General features: G+C 56.5%; 1 protein-coding gene across 1 annotated transcript; it reads right to left on the reverse strand.

Annotated features, from left to right (window-relative positions):
* Window positions 1-25,803, reverse strand: VSTM2B (V-set and transmembrane domain containing 2B). The gene is made up of 5 exons (XM_075537903.1): window positions 25,618-25,803; window positions 24,871-25,055; window positions 23,913-23,942; window positions 22,236-22,725; window positions 1-89 (listed from the first exon to the last, which is right to left on the reverse strand). The coding sequence occupies exons 1-5, from the start codon at window positions 25,697-25,699 to the stop codon at window positions 1-3; spliced, it is 876 nt and encodes a 291-aa protein (XP_075394018.1). The 5' UTR covers window positions 25,700-25,803.
* Window positions 25,804-26,042: the final 239 nt, after the last annotated feature.

The following is a 26,042-nucleotide window of genomic DNA, read 5'->3' on the forward strand; positions in this document are numbered from 1 at the left end:
TCAGTGCCCCACCAGCAAGCGCAGGAGCTGATGAAGCGCTAACAGGAGCAGGTACAGGAGCGGGTCTGTAGCATCGCGAGGGCTGGTGCCTGCAGGGGGGCGAGAAGACAGGTTAGAAGGGAGCAGGCGAGCCTGCTGGGGAGCAGGCTGGCGCACAGTGGCTGCCTTGGCTGAAGGATCAAGCATTTTGTTCCTGGTATTTGTTATTTACAGGTCACCCCGTTTCGGCAGCCGATTGTGGTTAAGGTGCTTTGGCGGCTAACCAGAAGTCTGGAGGTCAGCGTCCATTCAGTGGTGCCTTAGAAAAAAGGCTGGCATTCTGCACGCACAAACACAGCCACTGAGAACCTGGTAGAGCAAAGGTCTACACTGATGCACCTGGGATTGCCATATGTTGCAACTGACATGCCTTTTTGGTGTGAATGCGATGGTGGTTTAGGAGCAGAGCAGCAGTGAGTGCTGCCTACGACAATTCATGGGATCTCAGTGTTTCGTCCTGGCTCCATCATGTTTGGCCCATCTCCCCCAGGCTGGATATTGTCATCCCTTCACCCAAGTTACCACCTGTCTGTGATCTAGCTTGTGACTTCTCCTCCCCCAGCCATCAAAGAATGCTTCTTTTAATGTGGAAACCTTCTCTTGATTTTTTAAATATTTTTTTTTAGTGACAGTGGACTCATACACGATCCGTCCTTCTGTGTCTGATTATTTTCACTCAGCTAATGGCCTCCAGCTTCATCCGTGTCCGGGGGCGGCCTCTGGAGCCAGACCCGGCTCTTTTTGTATGTTGGTGTGGCCCTGAAGTACAGTTGAAAATGAACATAAAATGGTCACAGTTTCATTGATAAACTTCATAAAGGATATGATTCAGATCATGGTGAGCCCACTTATTTGTAAAAATATGTTTATGGCTCTTGAATAATTTTAACATTTCGAACAACAAGATGAACTCTTCTGTCCCCAAAGGGTGGCCACCCCTGATCCATGTCTGAAGTGTTTCACAGACTCACCCAATGTGTGCACACCCCAGAGTTTACACACCCACGCTTCCTTCTTCATGAAGTGTGACTAGTACTCGTGGAAGTTGCTTTTGTTTTTAACTGTTATCAGCAACAAGAGCTGTGTTCTGGTTCAAAAGCCCATGTTGCTTGAAGAAGACAACCTGCTTCTGCCCTTGCCCCTGAACCCCAATATGACACTACGTGTCTGCAGTACTCAAAAAAGACTGCCTGTTTCTCCATGGGTGCACCCCGGGCGTGCCCCCTCAAGCATTCTGCCTGTCCATGTGCAGCTGGGCCATTCGCCTGTCTTGGGCTTCCTGATGTTTCCTGTGTGGGTCTTGCCCCTCAGCGCAGGTCAGGATCCCGGTGAGATTCTGGGGTTGTAGCTGGAGGGAGCTCAGCCTTTCTCAGTGGGTAAGTGAGGGTCCCTCAGGATAATCCGGGCATTGGCCCGGGTTCCTGCCCGGGAAGTTCCCACTGGGCCACTACCAGACCCCTGCCCCTGCCTCCCTACCTTCATGCTTCCTGGTGCCCATGGTCAGTGCAGCCATCTGCTGGGCGGCGGCGGAGGCATTCCAGCTGCTGTAGCAGAAAGACCGCCGTGGGTGGGTTCGGCAAATGCATCATCCTGCAGTTTGGGCGGCTGTGATTTGCTGTTGGGTGCTCTCGGGCTGGTTAGGTACCACAGAGTACAGCGCTGCCCAGGCCTGTCCAGCCTCACAATCCTTGCCGTGTGTGACCCTGTGGTGGAGCCTCTGGGTCAGGCCATCTCACTAAGGATCTTCCTCTTTTTCTCTGACCGCCGAGGGAACCGTGTCTTTCAGCGGGGCCTGGAGAAGGTAGAAGCCTAAATGGGAGTGATGACCCGGCGTCGACTCTCCCCCTCTGTTGGCTCTGAGCAAAGTCTTTGTCTCTCCAAGCTCGTCTTCCTGCTTCCTTGGCAGTCTCCATGTGTCTTGGCATCTATCGTAACCCATTTTCTCCTCTGCAGGCTTTTTAGTTTATTCTCGTTTATAAAACTATCAAGAGAGTGACTTGGGATCCATTCTGTGGTACACCTGCCTCATTAACCCAACGGCCGACCCAGGCCCAGATGGGATGATAAACCAGATGAGAGAAGCTACAACCCACGTGTTTGGGGACCCAGTTCACTCGGTCCCAGCAGGCCTCCTGGAGAGTACTCCCTGGGCCCCACCCTCTGGCCCCCAGGCGGCTCACTTGGAAAGTGGCAAGGGAGAGGGGCGACTGTGGAAGCATCTCTGCTCCTGGGGCTCCCCAAGACAGGGCCTCTCTGCTGGCCCGGTGAATGTCTCATCCTCCTGGTTCACTGCTCCCGCCCCCCCCCCCCCCGCGGTCTGCCCTGCCTCCACCTGACCCAGCCACCGGGGCTGGTGAGGGATGTAGGCGGCCACTTCCAGGGTCAACACTGTGTGGTGAACATGGTGTCCCCACTGCCTCCACCGCTGTCTCCCAGAGCTGCTGCCAGGCCTCAAGAGTGCAGGCCCGGGGCTTCCCTGCCCAGGGGGGGCCCACTCTGTAACTGGGAGAGTGCTCAGTCTTTTCTCTCTTGGCCCATCCCCCTCCCAGCCCCAAGCCATTCCAACTCTGGCTGGGTCTTGAGTCTACTTCCCTAGGCCCAGGAGGGCTGGTAGGAGTGCCTGAGGGTTCTTCCAGCTCAAACATTTCAGAACTCCATCTGGGTTCAAGGCTCAAGGTGGCAGGGCCTTCCTGCTCTGCAGGGTCTTATCCCTAGTCCTCTGCTTCCAGACACAGCTCTGAGAACTGCCAAGAACTGCAAGGGCAGGACAAACCCGCATGTGTGAACCTTCCTCTTCAGAGAGTAGATTTTCCAACAGCCGTCTCTCCTGGCTGCCCTTCCAGCTTGGCCCAGGTGAACACTGCTGTCCACCAGCTGGGTCACAGCATGGTGGTCACTCAACAACTTGGGCTCCCCAGCTGCTCCTCAATTCCCATACCCCTGGAAGGGCTAAGGGAGGCGGTGATGGCAGGGAGAATTCGGGGGACCCAGGTGGTGAATGCTGTCTCCTGGGCACACAGGACTCCAGCCAGGCAGCCTCATTGCTGCTCCCCCACCCTGCCCAGTCTCCTGACCAGGATCCTTATGCACCTGCAAATGCTGGCGACCAGACCACATGGGGGCAGAGTGGGCGTGCATGTGCAGGGCGACTCCGGAGCAGAGGGTGGTGGGCATGGCCAGGCAAATCTGAGAGTGAGGGGCAGGCCTGTTTGCTGCTGGATCTGGCTTATTGGTCTCCATGACTAAGTCACGGAGTCAAGGTTCTGAGGTAAAACTGCACAGATTGAGGAAAGACCTCGGGTTGAAAGAGGGCCTCTCTGGTCAGAGCCCTCAGCCTGCTGCTGTGTTGCAGGGGGGTGGGGGTGCGGGGTGGTGACAGGAGTGGGAGGGAACAGGGGGCGGGGGATAGGGATGGAACAAGGAGCAGGGTCATGGGCCTACCACTCTGTGCAGCGGGGATAGGGCGAGGAGCAGGGCTGGAAGGGGGGTGGTCTGCTAGAGGATGACTAGGGTGACTGATTTAGCACCAAGGGGGGTGGTATGGAACAGTGGGCTGGCACCCAGCAGTGGCTGTCCAGGCCTAGCCCTGTGGCTGACTCACTGTGTGGTCCTGGGCAAGGCCTCGGCTCTCAAAACAAGGAGGCTCATGCGTGGTGACGTGGGCCATCTTGCCACTGCAGCAGAGGTGCTCATGCCACACTCAGGGCCCGGGCTCTGCTCACCCGACAGAAGGCCAACCCTGGGAGTGAGCTCAAGGGTGGAGGTATGGTAACTGGCCATTCCCACTCTGGCCTGGGCTTCCACAGGCCTAGGGGTTTGTGGGAGTGGTCATTTGGGGGGAAGGCCGGGTGTATACAGTGACCCCTGGCTCTGTTGGCATAAGGATCATGGTGGACTGTTGTCGAGTTGACCAGCAGGGACAGGCAGCCGGGGAAGCCACCACCCTCCCTCTGCCTGTCTAGTTATTTCTAGCTAGGACTAGGGGTGGGGGACAGGGGGTACTTCTGTCCCTGCTGTGGCTGGCAGCACCTTTCATGGGGGCCACATAGGGAGGAGAATGCAGCCCCTCCTCTGGAGACAGGAGAAATCGGCGTCGGGTACCCAGCACCAGCACCTTGCAACCTGGGATCTGCAGACAAGGGGCTGCCCTGGGCTCGGGGGTTTACAAACATTGTCCCTGAGTTTAGAGGGTTCTGTGGAAGTACCTTTTAAAGACATTTCTCTTCTGAACTTTCTTATGTATAAGGGGCTTCCAAACATTTCTGGAATTGGAATGAAAGGATATAATTTTCCATGAACTTTGAGAAGCCTCCTCATATTTGTTTAAATATGACTTAGTGTGCTAAGTTGATTTCAGATTTGGGCTGAGTCAGACCGACCGGCCATGTTACCCGTGAAGCCAGGGTATCCATCCACACAGCCTGGGACACCTGCTGACCTGGCTCTAGCTGCCTCATTCTGCAGGTGGATACCATGATGCTTTGCTGTGGTTGCTGTTTCCCCTCCAGCACAGTACTGTAATGTCTCATACTGAGTACAGGGGCCACAGAACGCCCAGTCCCAGGGTAAGAGATGTCAATGGACAGAGCTGTTCCAGGAGTGAACACAGGAGGTACTGAAAGCTTGGAGGCAGAACCTCCAGCTTCTAGCCGACCCACCTCTGGGTTGGGCCAGGGCTACTTGTCTGGGACAATCAAGGACCAGGGGGAGTGCCCTGGCAGCATTGGGCCTCAGTTCTACTCCGTTTCTTCTGTTCTACTGCATCTGAGGCTGAGAACCGAATCTGCCCACGAGTGGGCACAATCTAAGCTTCTCTGGCTTTGGTGTGTGGCCCATAAAGTCCATTTTAAGCACAAGGGATGGCGGCCTGCCTGCCAGGGCAGCTGGGAACAAATGGCCAGAACTGTGGCTGATCCCTGAGTCCCAGATGGAGTAGTCCCAGACAGCTAGGGTGCAGGAGTGTCCCTCCGAGTGGGACCATCGAGAGGGCACTTGGGAATACCCACCCTGCTAAATCCCTGGGGGAAACGCATGTGGTACAGAGGTACCAGGTCCCTCCTGCAGCTGGCCCTCCCTCTCCCTCTCCTGTCCCGCGCCCCACCTTCTTCCTGCTCCCCCCTCAATGATCACACACTGCCATCTGCTGCAGAGCTCCAAGATCAAATCCCGCTGCCACCTAGTCCATTCTGATCACGGCAGCTGTCCCCCATGGTTGCGAGCCTGTCAGTCTTTACTGGAGCAGACAGTCCATCTCTCTCCCACGGAGGAGCTGCTGTGCTTGAACTGCTGACTTTGTGGTTAGCAGCTCAAAGCCTCACATGCAGTGGCTCAGGGCTACTTCAATAGCGCTCAGGGGGCTTGTAAAGGCAGAAGGTCTGCTTTGCAGAAAAGATGGTGCGGGGCCCTCAGACGGTTAAAGAATTGTGAATTTCAACTTAACTGGGAGGAGGTTTTTAAGTAAAAGCATAGGTCCTTTAAAAAAATTTTTTTTGTGCTAGAATTTTGGTCTAGCTAGGTCTGCCTGGTCACCAGTCCAGGCTCTGCCAACACTGGCCAGCGGCTGGCGACTCTTCCTGGCCGGGGTTGTCCGCTCTCTCGCTTCCAGGGTTCACTGTGGAGCCCCAGGGTGGGGCGGAGTGAGTTGTGGGTGGCGGACCCTCTGCCCAGCCCCCTGCGCTCATTCCCACTGCCCAGGGCCAGCCCTTGCAGCCATCGGGGGTGGAGTCCAGGGCCCTACTTTGTACCGCAGTGGCCCCTGTGCTTCCTGGATACCGGAGTGGCCCAGGCATCCCCTTCCAGGAAACAATGGGGTGGCTCTGAGCTGGCCCTCTCAGCCCGACATGGCTGGCTGCCGCCAGAGTCACCTCTTACTGGCAGCATCAGAAGGGAGGCTCCAGAAGTCTACCCTCCTGGAGACCCGCCCCCGCCATCCCCCCAGCCCCCACCAATGGAGGTGCACTTGGCAGGTGAGCCCGCTGCCCGCTGAGGGGCACTAAGAAACAGCTAGCCAGAATGTGCCTTCCTCTGCTGATGTTCCAATGAAATCCCCTCACGGTTATTTATTCCCAGGCTGTCAGCAAAGGAATAAATTGAGCATTAATGGAACGAGGTAGAATTAATTTCCGCCATAAAATTAACGTGAGCTGGTAACTAGGGCAAAAGCCGGCAGCCACAAGTGCCACCAGGAAAAAGATGTGGAGCTGGGAGAGCACAGGCAGGTTGGTCCAGTCCAGGGCCACAGAGCCGCTGGGGGGCAGTTCCTGACTTTGCTGGTGACATCATGTCCTTCCAGCATGTAGTGGGAGAGGAGCCAGGCACACTCCTGGACTGGATGGGGCAGAGGTAGGGCCTAGACTGGCCTCAGCTGGCTTTCGCTTCCTGACCACACCCCTTCTCTTTCCAAAGCTGGGGGGGGGGGGGGCAGACCTCTGTGGGACCTGGCCTAGGGCACAGTCTCAGCCTCCCGAAGAGTGTTCCTGCCTCTGCTCCCCCAGGCTACCTCCCTTCCTCTCTCCTCTGGACAGCCACCCTTTAGGGTGGAGTCCAACCTGGTTCCCTCTGCCCCCGGGGAGCTGACATCGCACCAGCAGGCAGGACCTCTCAGGCCTCTCCCTGGCCACTCCTCTGCCCCCAGCCTGTGTCCTGTGAGTACTCTCGCCTGATCCAGCAGATATCTCACCCTCCTTTTTCTTTGTCTAAGTTTGACAACTAGCAAGGTCAGTAGTTCAAGACCTCCCCTACTTTTCAGGAGAAAGACAGGGCTTTCTACTCCCGTAAGGAGTTAGGGCACTGGAAGCTCACAGGGCGGCTCTTCCCTGTCCTGCAGGGCCGCTCTGAGTTGCTGTGAACTCTGCGGCAGTGAGTTTGGTTTTGGATTTCTGGAACCCTGGTGGCGCTGTCGGCTGCAAAAGGTCAAGGTCAGCAGCTCATCTTTCTCCAGAGGAGGCTGTCTGCTCCCATAAGGATTGGCAGTTGCCGAAATCCTACACAGGAGCCCAGGTGGCAGAGTGGGTGATGATTTGGGCTGCTACTACAAGGTCAGCAGTGTGAACACACCCACCACCCCAAGGGAGAGAGATGAGGCTTTCTACATAAAGAGCCTTGGAAACCCACAGGGGGCGGCTTTCCTCTGTTCTTCAGAGTCATTCTGAGCTGACCCAGACTCACTGGCAGAAAGATGGCTGACCGTCCCTGGAGCTTTGAGCTGGCGTTGCCCCTCAGGGGCATCAGGGCTAGGACACTTGACACCAATGTCTGTGATGCTTATGTGGCTCCTGCCCCCACCCGTCCCCGACAAACACCTTTGTGACAATGCGTGCTACCTGTCCGGTCATTGTGTAAGCAGCGAGGACTGGCCTCGCACCTCCTTCTACCCTCAGCTCCAGCAACAGCCAGATCAAGGGGAGCTGGGTGGGAAAACTGATGCCCAACCTGGGGCTCAGGAAGGGGGAGGAGCAGACGCAGGGCATTCAAGCAGAGCCAGCCCAGCCTTGTGAAGGACGATCACAGTGGTGGCCAGCACCTCCTGGGCTGCCCGTGGCTGCTGGCGGCCCTGGGACTGGTCTCTGACTCATGGAGACCCTGTGTTCAACAGAACCACACATTGCCTGCTCCTGTGCACTCCCTCAGACCATTAGATTCTCACTGGCTGATCTTCAGAACTAGATCACCAGGCCCTGATTCCTACTGTGACTTAGTCTGGAAGTTCCAGTATCACAGCAACGTGGAAGCCTCCGTGGAGAGACAGGTACCTTGGTCAGGAATAGAAAAAACCCAGGTCTCCTGCATGGAGGCAAGAGTCCACCATTGAGCCACCCCTGTTCCCACTGACATTCAACCCTTGTCACTCTACCCCTAGCTCACAGAGTGGGCACCAGAAATGCTGGGAGGTGAAACGACGTGGCTGAGACCCAGGGCTGTTGCGTAAGAGGCAGGACACCCGTGAAATGGGGGCTTTCGGTGGGCGGTGGGTGGACATCCCAGTGAGGCTTGGAATAGAGATGGAGCCTAAGTCCCCTGCCCGACTGGACTCCAGCCCCAGGCTGACTGCAGGGAGGGAGAGTGGGACCCGCCCGCTTTGCTTTCCTGTATTAACATCATAATGGCTTTTTAATGTGGCCAGTTTTGTTGCTAACTTCTTTCCAGCTTCCGATTTATTTTGAAATGAGCTCTTGCCCCAAATGAGCCTTTAATGGTGCTACTAAATGAAACGGTATCAGGCTGGAGGCTGGTGGCTGTGGACTGGCTGTGGGCAGCCCTGACCATGATGAGCGACCATTCCCTGCTAAGGAAAGGGGGCTTCGTTCAGTTAGCAGGCTAGCTGGTGCTGGAGTCACCTGGGCCCCTCACTGCCTGAAGTTCCTTAACCGTCAAGGCTGCAGAGAGCTCCACTCACACCTGTCCTCACGCCTCCCCTACCAGCCTTTCCAACGGTTCAGGAGGGCCACCCCTTCCTTAACCTGTACTGGGGAGCTATGGTGGATTTACCTTCAACTTTGGTCTCCTCTGTGAGCATGAAGACCACCACCGCCACCTCCATCCCCAGCACTCTGCCCAGCTCATCCAAGGTGTGCTGAAGGAATGAGTGATGCTCTGGTTGGCTGATGAGCCCGCTGCTTCACCTACAGCATTTCCATTTCATTCCTTGAAAGGGGGCTGGGAAGGAGCCCGCCTCGCACCTCGGAGGGCCCAGGGTAGTCCCGGGAGCTGACCCCTCCTCCTCTCTCTGCCTGGCTTGTCCCCCAAAGGATTTGACCTTCATTGTTCCCCTTTAAAAACATTCCATCTGAAAACAGGTATTTCATTACATCCTGAGCAGTTTTGTAAGCCACTTCGAATTCTTTCCCTAGAAACTGGTCCATGAGCTTCTGAGTTGGTTTCAAGCCTTGGAAGCAGTAGCGCATCCCCGTCCTTCCCGCCTCTTCTTTCCTCACACGCATGCTTCTGCAGTCTTGCTCTGACTGAGCCACCTGCATGACCGTCCGCCAGTCCCTTGTTGCAGCCACTGTGCCGTGCCGTCGTCCAATGCGGGAGACCCCCTGCCAGCATGCCACCGGACAATCGCCCGTGTAGCCCACAGCCTCCCAAATTAATCTGGCCTCACCCCTTTTCAGGACGAGAATTACTCAGCACGTCCCTGGGAATGAAAACCTGTTGTATTCCAGTCCACATTCGAGGGTAAAGTGTAGAGGTTGACTTTAGCACAGGCAGCATTATGGTTACTCCCTGGGCCGCTAACAGCAAGGTTTGCAGTTCAAAACTACCAGGCACTCCTGGGGAGATGATAGGGCTTTTTGCTCCCGTAATGAGTTATAGTTTTGGAAACTCACAGGGACAGTTCTTCCCTGTCCTCTCGGGTTGGTCTAAGTAGGCAGAGAATTTTTGGTTTGGTTGACTTTTTGCAGCACCCCTCCCCCCATGCATCCCCCAGTCATTCCATCACCTCCCACAGGGCAGCATTGCCCACTTTGGGAAGCACAGATATTTTACCCCATAGGGTTTCCACTGGCTAATTTCCAGAAGTAGATTGCAAGGCCTTTATTCCTAATCTCTGTTTGGGATCTCCACTGAAACTTGTCCACCATGGGAGGCCCTGCTGGAATGTGAAATCCCAGTGGGGTGTGCCTCCCAGCATCCTAACAACAGCCAAGCCACCACGGTATGACAAGCTGGCTGATGGGAGATGGATTTGTTGTATGGAGTTCCAGTCTCTAAAAGCAGTAGAAGCTGAGCTGCTTTGGGGACAGCTGGATGGGGACCTTGTGCACCTGTGGCCACCCGCCCCCTTCCATAGCCTTCACCCCCAGAGGCAGGTCTGCTTCAGCCCCACCTAGGGCTGCCCCACTCAGATCCACAGCAGGCACTCAAAGCCTGCTCCCTGAAGGCTGCTTTTCTGTGGGTCCAGGCTGCAGGCTCGGCCCACACACCTGGCCAGGTGGGGTGATGGCGGCCTGGGGTGGGGGAGAGGGGAGAGGAAGAGTGGGCCTCAGACACGGCAGTGGTTCCTCCCCATTGCCCATGCTCTTGCCTTCACCTTGGCACCTGCCTCTTCCTTTCTGTCTGTTTCACTGGGGACTGTTTTTTTTTCTTCCAGCAACACAATCTAACAGAAAAGGTGAACACGTTTTAACTGCCCAGGGATAGTGCTCTGAAAATCCTACAACATGCGCTCATTAAATACAATTAGTGCCGAGGAGCTGCCCAGGAGATGTCCCGCATTAAAATATGACTCTGTAGATTAGGATACGTTATTAATTATCGCCGTGTGTATTTTTTGTTACATTAGTCTTTAATGCAAACACAGTTATGCATCTGTCCACCTGGAGATTTAATTTCATAAGTGTCTGACAAATATATCTAGGCTAACTTTTACATGGGTGGTCACTAGCTAGTCTGGGCCAGGCTGTGTCTATTAGTGTCCAGAAGCCCCCTGGAAGCTCTCCCCTGGGACCTGAGTGGAGTCCAGAGGCTTAGGGAGGTTGGGCCACTGTGAGTAGGGGGAGGTAACTCCCTGCTCTGAATGGCTGAGGGGCCAGGGCCACTGGCGGCAGGCAGGAGTTGGCGATGCCCACATCCCGGGTTCATCTCTCCTCTCTGTGCGCTGTGGCCCAGGAGCTGTAGGCAGGAGCCTGAGCTAGCATGGGATTCTGGGGGCCGCACTGGGAGCCTCTGTCCTGGAACACTTGGTCTGAACTTGCCCTGGTCAGGTCCTGAGAGCTCTAGCCTTCATACCATCTGTGCTGCACCGCTCAGCTCATGTCCCATCCTGCCACCCACCCTCAGTCTGTCATCTGCTCCGCATATCCACTCATTCTTCATTCCACACATCCACCACCTACCTCCACATAGCCACTTACCCTTGCTTCTACCTGCCTGGTGCAATACTCACTGATCCTTCTACCCGTCCCATGCACACACTCACTCGCCACCTATCTCATGCCATTCGGGCTTCCAGCCATCTCTCAGCAACTCATCCATCGCCCATCCTTTCATCTGCCACCCACCTACACACCCTTTCTTCTGCCCCATCTCTTCATCCACCTGCCACCTACTACCCACCCATCCAGCCACCCACTCACCCAGATGTCCCCCCATGCAGCCATCAGATTTGTCCAATCTCTTGGCTGGATCGCTGTCTCTGAAGCAGTCTCTACTCACCCACTCTTCCCCACCCTCTCCACCCTCCACACTGCAGCCAGATTGGTCCTTCCCAAGAACACCATGCCCCACCCTTCCTCTGTTGTTTCCCATCCAACTACCTTCGGGATAAAGTCACAGCTCTCTGCTCTCGTTACAGGACTTGGGCCCCAACATCCTTTTGGCATAGTTTCACCTCTGTTCCCCCTCCTTGCTTTCTCTGTCAAAGCCACAGGAATCTCTTAGAGGGCCCTTGCACTGCCTTAGCTCTCACTGCCACAGGACCTTTACATATGCTGCTCCTGCTTCCTGGCAGGCTCTTCTCTCCCTCTCTTACGTAGCCAGCTCTCAACCATCTTCCATGGCATGGCTCAAACCTCACCTCTGTAGGGACCGTCTCTGACTGGGCCAGCCCTCCCTGTTCTTTGTTCTGTAGCCCACAGGCCTCTTCCTCTGGCAGCAGCCATGGCTACAGATCTACTCTGGGTGTGGCAGTCTGCTTAGTTGGTTTCTGCCTCTGCCTCTCAGGACCCCTGCAGTCTTACTCATATTGTGTCATTGGGAGCAGCATGTGATAGACACTCGAGGGGCACCAGCTGATGGATGAGCATCTTGGCGTGCCAGACCCAAGGCCAAGCCGGGGATCATAGGGACTCAGAAATGAGGCGTCATACTAGCCCTCAAGGGGACTTCTGTCAGTGACGTCTTCAGCCAGGCCAGGAAGGTCAGCTGCGGCCCTTGAGATGGCAGTGGGTGATCCCTCCTCTGGCCATTGATCCCACTCTTGGCTCACTCTGGCCCCACTGTTGCAATCCCCTCAGTGCCCAGCTGAGTTCATCCTTGGAGCACCTCCTATGCTCCCAGTGAGCCCTGGAAGCTGGGGTGTGGTCTCCCTGAAGTGCTGGGCAGCTCCTTCCCTGAGGGCCAGGCCAAGTTAGGCCAGATCCAGGGGGACAGGAACCCCAGCCCATTAGTGATCACACTCACTTGGAGGCTGTCAATGTATCCTTCCCTGGCCTACTGAAGCCTTCCTCTGGACCAAGAACCCATGTGAATAAAGGTCACTTTATGGGGACTGGCATTGCTGCTGGCTCCCTGGCTGCTCCTGGGGATGAAGCAGCCGCCAGCCCCCTCGGCAGAGGGCAGATTCTCTGGTATTGGCGACACCCGCCTGTGGGTGGTGGACCTCTTCTCTGAGGGTTTGTGGCAGATGTTCCTGTGCTGGGAGGGACTCCTGTGTGTGGGAGGAGGGACCCTGGTCTCCTGGCCCAAGCTGCCACCTCCTCATGCTCCCAGCATCTCTGGGCTAGCCTCAGTAACCTCCCTGCTCATCTGGGATGCTGGGTAGCGCCTTTGCTTTTGATGTTTGATATTGCACACATCAGCACAGCCAGCACAGTGTGGGCACAGAAACGATATGCAGGTGGACGCAGGTGGGCGCATACCCCGAGGCAGCACCAGAGTCTAGGCTGCGGGCCACCGCAGGGCCCCAATGACTTTGTTGCCCCTGGAAGAGCCCAATATAGGAGCTGTTGGGAACCTTGCCTCAGATCAGGCCGGACCTGGGGCACTCACTCCCCTGACACTCTCTAGTGGAGGGGCACACATCCAATGCTCCACAAACCACGTCTTCCAAGAACTCTGCCTCCCTACCACCTCCCAGCCATCAGATCAGAGCTGGGCCTCCCCACCGCCTCCCAGCCACCAGATCAGAGCTGGGCCTCCCCACCGCCTCCTAGACCATCAGATCAGAGCTGGGCCTCCCCACCGCCTCCAAGCCATCAGATCGGAGCTCCACCTCCCCACCGCCTCCCAGCCCATCAGCTGGCTCTCCAGGTTTGCCAGCAGGGCACAACAAAGGAACGAGAGCCGGCGCCTCCCGGGGGCCGCCTGTTGCAGTACTCCAGGCAGCTTCAATGAGCAGCCACATCGCACTGCCAGACCTACGGGGTGTGTGCAAATGTGATGTGATTTGCTGGCTGAATTCGAGAGAGGAACCAGAATGAAGTTGTCCTGTTCATCAAGGTAGTCCTTTCTCATGGAAAACAGCCCCCTGGGAAAGATGAGGACCTGGCTTCATCCCCACTGCTGCCCCTCCCTCTTGAAATGGCACAGGCAGACAAACACAGAAACAGCAAGCTGCGGAAATATTGCCACCCACAACACTTCCCATCCCAAAGCCCTCCCACCCCCCCCCGCAGCCTTCTTTTGTTCCCTCTAGCGCCCTCACGTGTACAACTGGTGCAGGAGGGAGGATTTGGCATGAGTCCAGCTCCTGAGGCCAGAGTAAGGGACCCTGAATCCTGGGTGGCAACACCCGTGGAGTGCTCTCTGAGTGTAGGGCCCTGGGTTCACCTCCGCTGGCCCCAGGGGTTAGCTGCTCTCACCCCTTCAGCCACCCTCTGGCAGGGGGAGTCCTGGGAGAGGCGAAAGGTGAGTGCTCATGGCTGCTCACCCACAGGCTGGTGGCTCAAGTTCACTCAGAGGTGCCTAGGGAGAAAGAGCTGGCATCCTCCATCTGACAAACCAGCCACAGAGCAGCCTGTGAGCACAGAGACTGACACCGTGGCACTCACGGGCAGAGTGGAGTGAGGACTCGGAGGTGAGCAGGGTGGCACTGCGGGGAAGGCACATGGTGGGTGTGTGGGCAGCAGGAGCACTGCCGTGGCCAGAAAGAGGAAGGATTTGCTGGCACTTACACTCAGGTCTGCCTATGAGCGAGCTCCCTGAAGGGTAAGTGGCAGTGAAAGGTCTGGAGAAAGAAGGACACAATTGGGGTCCTGGTGGTCTAGCGGGTTACACACTGCCCGCTAATGGGAAGGTCGGAAAGAGGAGGGAGCCTGTTTCTGCACAGATAGGCAGCTTTGGAATCTCTCAGTCCTAGAGGGTCGCTGTGCGTGGGCACCCAGTGCAGTTTGTTGCGTTTGGCACAACTCACCCTAGAACTGGTGCTTGACCTCTCTGAGGTGCAGGCTCACCAGAATGGGCAGCTCTGGCTGGAGCGGTGACCTGGGCCAGGTGAGTGCCCAGCACCCTCGGTGTTGCCTGCCCTTTAAAACGGGCCCTGGGGACTGAGAGGGGTCTGCCAATTCTGACTGGAGTGCGCACAGCCCCTGGCATGGAGGAGGAAGGGGAGTAGAACTCTGATACGACCCTTTCAGTGTTTCTTTTGTACACAGCCCAGGGCTGACACGCTCCCTGTAAAAACCAGAGCCACCTGAAGCTGTGCAAACAACAGGGATGATATGAGGGCAGTGGACAACCATGTTCTCCGGACACAACCTCCCCCTCGGACTGCGGACCTGGGATAGGGCCCCGCCAGGGTCGTCCCACAGCAGAGGCTATGGAGAACTGTACCTCAGCAGCTACCTCCTTCACCTGCTGCTCCCCCTAAGAAAACCTGGGTCGATTCTGACTAATATGGACCCTACAGGACAGAGATCTGCCCCTTTGGGTCTCTGAGGCTATGCATCTTTATGGGAACCAAAAGCCGTCTCATCTTTCTCTCCAGGAATGACTGATGGGTTTGAACTCCCAACCTTGTGGCTAACAGGCCAGTATGTAACCCAGCACACCGCCAGGGCTCTTTGGAGAGCTCAAAAAGCAGGACAGTGTCCCCTGAAGCAGGCCCTGCCTTGTCCGACCCCAGGGAAGCATTTGTCCTCCTCCAGGGGGACAAGGTTGGGATTGGGAATTCAAGTTGATCACCCTCAGTTTCCTTGCAGCAATTACCTAAGACAAAGTGGAAACTTCTCCTGGCTCTGAACAGGACTTCCTCACAGGCAGCGGTGTCGCAAAACATGCCCTGGGCGCTCAGATCACGGCCGGGCCCCCACCACTGTCCACATGGACCAGAACTAATCAATACCATATTACAAAGCACTTGACCTGGCTGATCCCCACGGATGCCAGGGAATCCTTAATATTCAGAGCTGACGAGCGTGCACCTGCTGTGCTTTGCTTAATGAACACTCCTTGGCGGGCTCGGCTCCTGGTGACATTTAGAAAGGCTGTTCCCCCAGGGCGGCCACTCCAGCTGGGGAAAGGGCTCCAGGCCTGGGTGGGGACTGGGTCCTCTGCGCACCAATTGAGGGAAAGGATTTACCAGCCCATGGATTCTGACTCACAGTGACGCTCCGACCCTACGGGCCAGAGTAGAGCTGTGCATGGGGCCTCAGGCTGTAGCTCCTTACTAGAGCAGAGTAGGACAAATTGCAGACCTTTGGGGGGAGTGCTAAAGCTCTACCAATGCCCCTTGAGGGAGAACTGCAGGAAGGAGGGAGCGCCCCACAGTGAGCGCTAGAAGTAACTGAGCTAAGCATTGGGCTGCAAGTTACAACAAGGTTGGGGTTCAAATCCAGTAGCCACTCTGTGGGAGAAAGATGCGGCTGCCTGATCCTGTAGATTTCAGCCCAGAAATCCTATATGGGGTCCCTATGAGTCACAAGGGATTTGATGGCAGTGGGCTTGCTTTTGGGTTGTGGCTTAGATTAGAAGGCAGCTGTTATTGGCATCGTTCTTAGAGTGCAGGGAGCAGCTGTCTCATCTTCCATCAAGGCATCACTGATGCTGTGAATGGCCTGCAGCGTGAGCTAAGTGATGGACCACAGGCCACTCCATTTGGTGTGGCTTTCTCCACCCAAGGGGCACAGCATGGGCAGGAAAACTCCAGAAGACTTCCCATGACTGACTTCAGCTGAGGGCAGCCAGTCTCAGGTGCCTCTTTCAGGTCTGAAAGCACACACTGCCTCAAGGATGCCTTCCATGACTGCCTCAGCAGGATCAGTGCCACCCCCTGCAGACTCCTGCTGCTGAGATGGCTCAGTCCTTAAGTCAGGCGGGGGGGTGCCTTGACCTCCCTAGGGATCCATGAGTTTCTGGGAGTGGGTCCGGAGCTGCCTTCTCCTGTTGTCTTCCATGCCAAGCTGGAGCACAGCTCTGGCCACACCTCAGTGACTGACTGCTTGCTCCTAGAGGGGAAGGGGGTCAAGCAGCTGGGAATGGCACACGGTTGCACTGTCAGGATGAGGCAGGCATCTCTCGCCAGCTGTGGGGCCCAGCCACTTCATCCTTTCATTGTAGCTTCCACACTGCTCGGAGAGCCTCGTCCTCTCTCTCTCTGGGATATCTTTGCCAGATTTAGCTTCTCTTTAATTTTGATCCACATGTCATATCAGGGCTTGAAGGGGAGACTGAGCTGTTGACTTAGGGCAATGGTGGTGGGTGCTCCCACAGCCAGGGAGATGGGCAGACCCAGTGACTCCCTCTGATACCCACACAGGGCCACAGGCCCCTCAGGCTGCTGGCCTGGTTGGGACATAGCCCACCAAGTAGTGACTCTCCCAGGTCACGTTGGCATGGTTTCTACCTGCTTTGTCACCTTCCTTGGTGTGGGCTTGGATGACAAGTGTCTGTACCTTGCCCACAACCCCTCGGTCATGGCTTCTGGTTGCCATGGTGACACCCAGGGATGCTCCCCCCGTGATAGTGTCCAGCAGTAACAGCCTCTCAGAAGCCGTCACGCCCATGGCCTTGGCTGTCTCACCCTCATTATTAATTGAAACACCGAGAGCTGGGTGCCCATGCGGGCACCAGGCAGTGGTTTGCCACATCTACGGCTCTCTGCGGGGGGTCGCGGCGCCCTGCCTCAGCGCCACAGCCCCAAGGCTAATTAGAGGTTTGCAAGCCACCGATCTGATCCCAAGGTCCCTGCAGAGGGGCACCTCTTGCCAACAGACAAGCCATTCAGTTGCAAACTGTATCCTTTGGGGGTTTTGCATGCCTTGCTTGCTGCTGGCAGCGTCTTTGCTGGTTAGAAGCATTTGTCCGGAAGAGATTCTGTTTTGTTTTCTTTCTTTCTCTTCTAGAAATGACAACCAGCAAAGTGTTCATGAAAAATGGGTCAGTGTTCAGATTAATTAGGGGCCAGCTTTGAGGCACGCTCGGAAGGGCCCAGCCGCCCAAACCCATTCTGCTCAGAGAATGCAGCTCAGGCTTAGCTTGAAGCCCAAAGATTCAAATGTCTCTTGACAAACGCGAGGTGTGAAATGAATGAGTGTTTGCACATAAACTTTCAGTCAGTGTGGATCTGGTGGTGCTGGGCACAGGAGGGCTCAGGACAGGCCTTCGGGCTCGGTTGTGCCGTGGCTGCAGGACGGACATCAAATAGGCCAGCCATAGCGCTGCCTGGGATGGCCTCGGACTGTCTTCCAGGTGAGATGGTGTGCAGGTGACTGGACAGGTGGTCTGCGGCCATCCCCAAGGCCATCAATCAGGCAGTAGCCATGGCACACAGGCAGGCCTGGGCTGATCCTCTTTAATTAGAAACTCAGTTCTGCATTCATCCTGCAGTTAGGTGTGCTGAGCTCGTTTCACCAGTTCCCCGTCTTCACCTGCTCTGTGTCCTGCAGGCTGCAACACCCAGGTAGCCCTGTCCTCAGCTTCCTGGAAGACTTCTTGGCCAATTGGCGGCCCAGGTAGAAGACAGAAAGATGGGAGGCTCGGAGGTCCTTCTCGGATCACGGTGAGTGGACTGCATGCATGTGTCTACAGAAGCCACCCCTCCTGCTCACGTGCCTTCTTGTTTCTTGTCCTGTATCCTGCTCATTGCTACCTGCTGCTGTCCTATCAGGAGCCCTGGTGGCTACATGTTGCACTGAAAATTGCAAGGTCAACAGTTTGAAACCATTAGCTGCTCCAAGGGCAAAAGACGAGGCTGTCTATTCCCATAAGTCACAGTCTTGGAAATCCACAGGAGCAGTTCTGCTGTGCCCCACAGCGTTGCTATGAGTCAGCATGAACTCAATGGCAAAGAGTGAGTGGAAGGGCTGCTTCTTCAGGCTGGGGGCTCCCTGGGGAGGGGCACCCACAGTTCCTACCCACACCCTGACCTTGTCCACAGCCCCATAAATATCAGCACACGACATTAGCCAGCCAGTTGCTGTCAAGTCAAACCCAAATCACGAGACCTGGTTTGTGTGCTCTTTACCGCTTTCTTTTTTATTTTCTTTGGAAGAAAATAAATGTTTAAAAATGATTATTGTTATTGTTGAGAATATGTATAGCAAAAAGGATAAAAAACAACCCCCAAACAAATGCCATCAAGTCCACAACTTCCCCCTGGACCTCTCATTGACATTGATGACGTTCTTGGAGGCATGTAGCCATCCTCCCCTCCTTTTGGGAGCTGTCCCTCCCCTGGCACCATACACTCACTGCCCCTCCCCCCCAAAGGTTCCCATCTAATTTTGTAAGTTGCTGTTGCCAACTTGGTGTCACAAGACAGTTCTTAAAAGAGCATAAAGCTCAAGGCAGACCTCTTTTACTCACGAAGCTAAACCATTGTTTGCTTTTTAAGAGGGCTTTGGGGGATATTTTGGTTTAAGATCAAAGATGATCTCAGGACATCGGTTTCAGGAGTTCATCGCACCTTCATGGACCCAGGAAGCCTGGAGTCCATGAACCTCTGAAATGATTCTGCTTTCCTCTCCTTTGGAGCAGGGCCCTTCTAGGCACCCTTTGTTGGGAACACTCAGTCCCGACCACCAGGCACTCCCTGGTCCTGGTGTGAAGACCAAGGAGGCAGCTGACACGGATCTCACACCCTGCTCTTCCCGAGGCCCTCCCTCTCTCCCTCTGTTGATCCCACTGCATTGAGACCACCTGTTGCACTGCAGTCACGGGCAAGCTTTTAAGACGCAGAGACTACACAGTGACCTGGATAACTGGGGTGTCTCCCGATCTTCAACTTCTCCGTGGGTCCCATGGGGTTTTGGGTTGGAGTCTCAGCGGTTCAGCAGACAGTCCTTGTTGTTGTTCACTGTTGTCAGTCTATATATCACATGACCTTTGACAATTCAACTTTTTACCGGGGTACAACTTAGTGACAATGATTATAATTCTTGGCTGGGCAACTTTACCCTTAATCAATGAGATTTTCCATCACCCCTTTCCCCTCCCTCCCAGCCCTGGTAATAGCTAATAAACCTTGTTCTCAATACATTTGCCTTTTCTTGTCTTTTTATGTAAGGCCACAGAGTCCGTCTTTTTTTGTGATTGGCTAATTTCACTCAGCATCATGTCTTCCAGCTCCACCCATGCAGGATCAGGTGTCAAGACTGCATTTCCGGACCAGCTTGTTAGTGTTCTGAGGTATGATGGGCCACTTGTTGCTTTTCTGTTTGTTTGTGGATAGATTGTTTCCATCCTCACTAAGGTTTTCTGAAGTAGATCACCGGCCCTTTCTTTTGAGGTGTCTCTGGGTGGCCTTGAACCTATCATCTTTTGCTTTGCAATGAATGCCTTGAACATGTGCATCTGGCTCATTGATTACTACTGAGATGACCACCAGCATGGAGCTGAGCTGAGGACTCCTAGGTCTTCCAGGGTGCCGGGTCCTGTCCCCCCTCATCTCTCACCAAGGAGAACGGCTAGCTGAGTTCCTTGCAGTGGGGAGGAGATTCCCTGGAATTTCCTTACCCTATTGGTAAGCTCCCTAGTAGGGAGAGACTGGGACTCCAACCACCTCCGACCACCAGGCAATCCCATCAGCCTTGAAGGGGGTCAGGGGTCAATGTCTGGCCATCAGATTCAAACTAAAGTGGGTGCTTGTGACCTTGATCTTGTTACTATTTTTACAACAGCACTGTCAAGGGAACAACGGAGCCCCAGGTGGTATAATTGTGAAGTGCAAAAGTTAAGAACCCACTGGCAGATTGGTGGGTTCCAGACTCTGCTCCTGCAAAGATTTCAGCCTAGGAAACCCTCTGTGAGAGGGCTACTCAGGTCGGTAGGGTCACCATGAGGCAGAATCGACTCAGCAGTACACAACAACCAAGTTCCCTTTCAAAGCCCACTTTCTCCAGGTGCTTCCTAGACCAAAGAAAGCCTTTAACCATCCCTGTTGGCTCCACTTGGCATTCAAAGTCCTTCATGCCTGAGCAATCACCACTAACCTCTCACCTTTCTCTCCCCGTTCTTCCTCTCAGCCTACGCTGCTAAGACACGATGCTACCAATGATCATCTGCTCAGCGATTCTCATACTGAGTTCCCTTAATTCCACAGCCCCTCTCCACAGTCAGGTATTGCCACACCCATTTTACAGTGAAGAAAGATATTAAGTCACTTGCCTAAAGTTAGTTATCCAGTTAGTGGGGGTGTGGGGGAACAATTCACATCTGGGTTTCTGCCTTCTACCTCCTTTGCATTGCCATCTCTCCTCACCACCTGTGGGACATCCCAGAGGTATGTCGGTATGCTCTAGCCTGTGGCACACGTCATCTACTTGCTGGGACGGGCAGAGGGTTCTCTTGTTTGTCTAAACCACAGCCAAAAAGTTGAAAAGCACTTTTCTATTAGAGATGACTAAGGTATCAAGAGATCCAATTTCTCTGTCCATTGTGAAGAGCTGAGGTTGTGAAGCAGTGCCAAGCCAAGGACTACATTGCCCAGTTTGCTTTGCATTTACATTGGATCATGTGACTGAGCGCTGGCCAATGGATGACTGTGGAAGTAATTCTTGCTATTTCTAGGCCTAGTAAAACCCTTAACAACCTCCTTTGAAATTCTCTCCACTGGGTTTTCTCTGACAGAATTAAACCCTCTCAAGAATGATACATACATAGGGCCCTTCTAAATAAAAAGAGCCAAGTTAATCCCTTATATCAGAGGGCTTTAATAAATACATGGGAAAATTTCATGATCCTTTAATTCCATTTTCCATGAATTTTTTGAAGTCCTTTTTTATGTTGAGGCCCAGAGGGACCTTGGAAACCCTTGGTTGAAGAGTCTCTGTCAGTCTGTGCCTTGCAGTGACTTCAAGGCAGGGCTTTATAGGCATAAGGAATCATACATTTGAATTGTGTTACTCTACTAACATTATGGAGTCTATTGTCACAGCAGATAGTGCTCCCTTAAATTAATGCACTGGGTAGGAAGAGGAACAAGCCCAGAAGTGACTCACTAAAATGTTAAGTCAGAGGATGAGGTACAACTTCCAAGTTCGGCAGGGAAGCCAAGCCCTAACAGATGCTCTTTCCCCACTGCCTGGGGAGGAAGGAGAACTCCATATCCCATCAGCAGCCTGAGCCACACTGAGGCCGAGGCCTGGATGGGAGGTAACCAGTTCAGAAACAAGAGTGAGACCCGGGTAGCCTCAGCTATTAGAGAACCCCAGAATCACTCGACTAGGTAGCCTAGGGTAGTGCTAAGAGGGTCTGCCCTTGGGGTTCAGCAGGATGTCCAGGAGCCTGCAGTGACCCCGGGCACTCAGCAAGGTGGTCCAGTTCATCTGGGAGGTTTTATATGTGATGTTTGAGAGCCCAGCCTGCCGTCACTGTCTGTAGGGTTTCCACAAAACCAGTGTGATCATGAGGGGTCCAGTGATGAGGCAAACCAAAATACCCTGCCAAGGGGTTGAGTCTGACTCATGGAGACCCTATAGGACAGGGTAGAACTGTCCCTGTGGGTTTCTGAGACTGTAACTCTTTATGGAAATAGAATGTCTTGTCTTTGTGCCAGCTGATGATTTTGAAAGGCTGACCAGTGGCTGGCAGCCCAAAGCATCACCCCTATGTCCTACAGAGAGGTCTGACTTGCTTAACATCACACACAGGAGTGAGCTCAGGAGCTGGACCCACTTGGGCATCTTTGAGCAGGGGATTTGGAGAGGCCTTCCCATATTGCCCCCCCCCCAACTCCCCTGCACCCCATTAACGCTGACCAACATCTCCTGTAAGTCAGTTCACGTTCCTGACATTCTGCCCACTGGCCCCAACTCAGATCTGGCCATCTCGTGCCCTCTGGTGCACACCAACCCTGGGGATGCCCACAGCTCCTGGGCAGGGACTCCTAATACACTTAATACACTTCGTGAATGCTTCCAAAGGCCAACAGTAATGTCAGGAAAGTGGCGGAAAAAGGGCACACAGCTGAGAGTCAAAGGCGAAAGGGCAGCCCCCTGGGTGCACCCCAAGTTAAAGCCAGCGACCACGCAGCAGCCAGGGGGCATCCGCCGCAGACCCCGCCCGTGCGCGCGCCTCGCTCCGGCGCCAGCCCTTACCTGAGCGGTGCCGCTGGCGCAGAAGGACTGCCTGACCGGGTGGCGGGGACGCAGACGAGGCGGCGGCCGCGGCCGCGACAACGGTGGTGGTGGTGGTGGTGGTGAAGGCGGCGTGGGCTGCGGAAGCGGCCTCGGCGACGCCAGGACCTGGGGAACCCAGTGGACCCCCTGGAGGCGGCGGGCTCTTGTCGCCGCGCCCCGGCTCGGAGGTGGCGCGGCCCAGGGCGCCGTTGGTACCCGCGGCGTTGGCTGCGCTGGCGGGGCCGTGGCGGCGCGGGCCGCTGCTCTGGATGTGGGACACGGCCTCTGCCGCCTGCATGTTGGGCGGCGCGAAGCGCGAGAGCACCCGCAGCAGCGCCTGGGCCTTGTGTTCCTGCGTGTCGTCGTCGCTGTAGTCCGACACGCGGCACTCGTACACGCCCTCGTCCTGCCGCCGCACGGCCGACAGCCGCAGCCGGTGCGAGATGTCATTACCCTGGACGCGCACAGTCTGTGAGAGAGCCAGAGCGGGAAGTGATTAGGGGGGCAGGCCCAGGCTCCCCTCCTGGCCAGAGTGTGCACCCCTCCCCATGCTGGACCCGGTCACGACCCAGCTCCCCCTTCACCCTCTCAACTCCAGGGTCACGGGTCCCCAACCCTGCTTAGATTCTATCTCGTCCATTGCATTATGACCCCAGCTCCCCTCACCTACCTGAAGGGAATGTCCCACAATAGCCCACCCGCAAGATCTACGCTCCATCCTCCTCACAGCTTCTCTGGAACCCCAGGCTCTTGCTGCTCAGCCTTCCCAGCTTCTGCAGAGACCATGCTGCCTGCAGTTCTGCCCTCCCTATGTCTCCGCGCTCCGATGTCCTTCTAGAATCCGGAAGCCTGGGTCATGTATCCCCTGCAGCTCTACCCTGCCCCAGAGAGTCGCCATGAATCTGAATGGCAGTGGGTTTGGGTTGGTTCTTCACAGCCACATCTCTGCCTTCCCAAGGAGGCAGAGGAAGCTGAAGGTACTGCCTGCTGCGCTTCAACCGCTGGATCCAGAAGCCCCTAGTGAGGCGCTGGCTCCTCCAGGTGGCCTCGTCCAGACTCCAGAAAGAAAACTCGCTGTGGTCCTCCTGAAGACCCAGGGAATCGTCCCCTTGGCAACGCACTCCCAAGGAGGCCCTGGCTATCTCCGGGCCCTTCCAATTTCACACCCTGCCCAGGGACACACCGAGGCATCTCCTGCCTGAGTCTGGACGCTCCTTTGCCGCCCTCCTCTTACCCTGAGTGTGGCCTGACAAGCCAATAACACCCAGCAACAGACGTCAGGCAGCGAAGCCCAGGAGAGGGCAGTCGCAGGGGCGGCAGAGGAGGAAGGAGGCGGGGCGGGGCGGAGAGGTGCGCCTCTCCAGCCTGGAATGCCCGAAGACCAAGCAGATACTCCAAGGCCAGAGCGCACCATTCCTAAGAAGGGAACTCAGACCTCGATCTACACCGCCCCCCACCCCCAGCCCAAAAAAGAACCGGAAGCCTCAACCAGGGACCGAAGGCGACTGGACTAGCCAAGCAGCCGAAATTGCCACCTGCCACGCTGGAAGCAGGACCCTGCCCCGCACCACCGAAGCTTTCTAAAGGGGAGGGAGCTGCGGGGAGCGAAGCGGCCGGAAGGGGTCTCCCGCGGCCCGCGCAGGGTTCCACACTTACGCTGATTTTAGTTGCATCCTTATTTGTTACCTACAATGCAAAGAGGAAGAGAGGCGTTAGGCTCGCGGCCTCTCGGCCCTGGAAACTCAGATTCACCCTTCACAAGGTGGCTGGGACCCAAAGCAGCCTGGGCTGTGGCAGGGGCTCAGGGCAAGAAGGGCATCGGCCTTTTACCCGGGATCCGGGAGTAGAGCTGGCCTGGTGCCTGTGCCATAGGATTTGCGAGGCTGGATTGCTACTGGGGTGGGCAGGCAGGCTCAGCTGCCTTGTGTTCCCGGTCTTGTTCCTCCACACCCCCAACCTCTGATTCCCAATTTGGAGCCTGAAAAGCTGGATGGAAGGGTATGTGTGTGGACAGGGCCCAGGGGGAGGCTGTGAGCAGTAACTTCCAGATGGGGCTCTGGGGAGAGGGTAGGTGTGCATGCTGCGCTGGAGTGTACAAATATGGGTTCTCTAGGCAGGGTGGGTCTGTGTTCAGACCCTAGGAGAGCTGTAGGTGACCTGCCAGCTTCCCTGTACACGGTGCTTTGCTGGCCTCTGGAGCTGAGCCCAGAGGAGCTTGGCTTCTTGGCTCTGTGCCCAATGGATCTCAGCGTGGCAGAGGACAGGGAGAGCCCAATGGATCAGATGGTCTACACTCAACAACAAGCACGCAGCAGAAGCCCAGTTCACAACCAGCCAGTAAGTGTGGTTGGGCTGGTTGTAGTGTGGATATTTAGGGGCTGGGCACGAACGGAGTGCGGGGAGGTTTCGGCAGAAGGAAAACTCAAATGACGGGTTTGGGGCTTTACCCCCGCTGTTGTTGAAGATGCTGTGGTCAAGGGGGAGAACCGAGATGCGCAGCGCCACAGGGCGGCGCCCTACGTCCGCGCGCCGGCTGCCTTTTCTGGGGTTACCTCCCCGCCGCCCCCGGCCTGAGCCCCGGGAGCGCGCGGGCGCCGCGTGGGCGGCCGGTTACCTTGCTCCGGGCGCCCGGCACGCTGAGCGCCAGCTCCTGCAGCAGCTCCCGGGGCGGCTCTTTGAGGTACCACCACTGAATCTCCAGCGAATACGAGGTGGCTCCGCTCGCCCGGAACGCACAGGGCATTTCGATGTCGTCGCCTTCCCTCACTGTCACATCTTTGGGGACTTCGGTGAATGTAGCTGGGGGCGGGGAGAGAGAGGCGTGACCAGCTGTGGGGCGGGGGGGGGGGGCCGGGGGCTACCCGAAGCCGGGCAGTGGGTCCCAGGCGCTCAGGCCTGGCGTCCCCTCCCCCTAGCCACACGGGGGCCCGCTGCGGGAGGCACTAGCAAAGTTCGGCCGAGCAGCGGCGGGGTCGCAGCGGGGACCGACTACTGGCTGCAAGCTGCTTCCTTTCCGACGGGGCTGGGCGGTCGGGGAGGCTCTCGCTTCTCCCCAGAGCTTGGCAGCAGCCCTAGAATCAGGCTGGGGGCGGACCAGCTCTGGCGCTCTGCAGGGCACCTCTCTGCAGCTGGAGCACCGGTCCGGTTCCGAACGAGCGGGCGAGGGGGCAGCCGCGGCGGTGCCCCTCGGCTGCTCTCGGCCCCCTGGCCCTCCAGGCCCGGATGCACACCAGGCTGGCGGTCGATCGTGGAGCCTTCCCCATCCTCTTCCTCCTGCTCCGCGGTGACCGAGGCAGGCTGGCTTTGGTGGCCCGGCAAGGACCCCCCGCGCCCCCCGCCGCAGCAAAGTTCCCGCGCTCACCGTGAGCCACGAAGAGCAGCAGGGCGTGCAGCAGCAGCGGCGGCAGGTATCCGAGGGCGCCGAGCCGGTTCCGCTGTTCCATCTCCCGCGAGGGGCGCGGCGGCCCGGGCGCGGAGAGGCGGCGGCGGCGGCGGCGGTGGCGTGGGCTCGGCTCCGGCTCGGGCTCCGGCTCGGGCTCCGGCTAGGACGTCTCCGAGCCTGCCATGGCCCTGCGTGGCGCCCCCTCCCCCGGCCGCCGGCGGCCGCCAATCAGCCCCGCTCCCTTGCCGGCTTGCCCGGCGCGGCTCCGGAGGGGGGCGCTGCGCGGGGCGCGTGGAAGGCGAGGTCCCGCCGGGAGCCTACTGGAGATCCGTCGGCGCCTCGGTCCGTGCGTCCGTCCGCCGGTTCGCGGGACGATCGGGAGCCGCGGTTCAGCCTCTGCCCGG

The sequence above is a fragment of the Tenrec ecaudatus genome, chromosome 18, assembly GCF_050624435.1.
Source record: "Tenrec ecaudatus isolate mTenEca1 chromosome 18, mTenEca1.hap1, whole genome shotgun sequence".
Taxonomy (NCBI): Eukaryota; Metazoa; Chordata; class Mammalia; order Afrosoricida; family Tenrecidae; genus Tenrec; species Tenrec ecaudatus.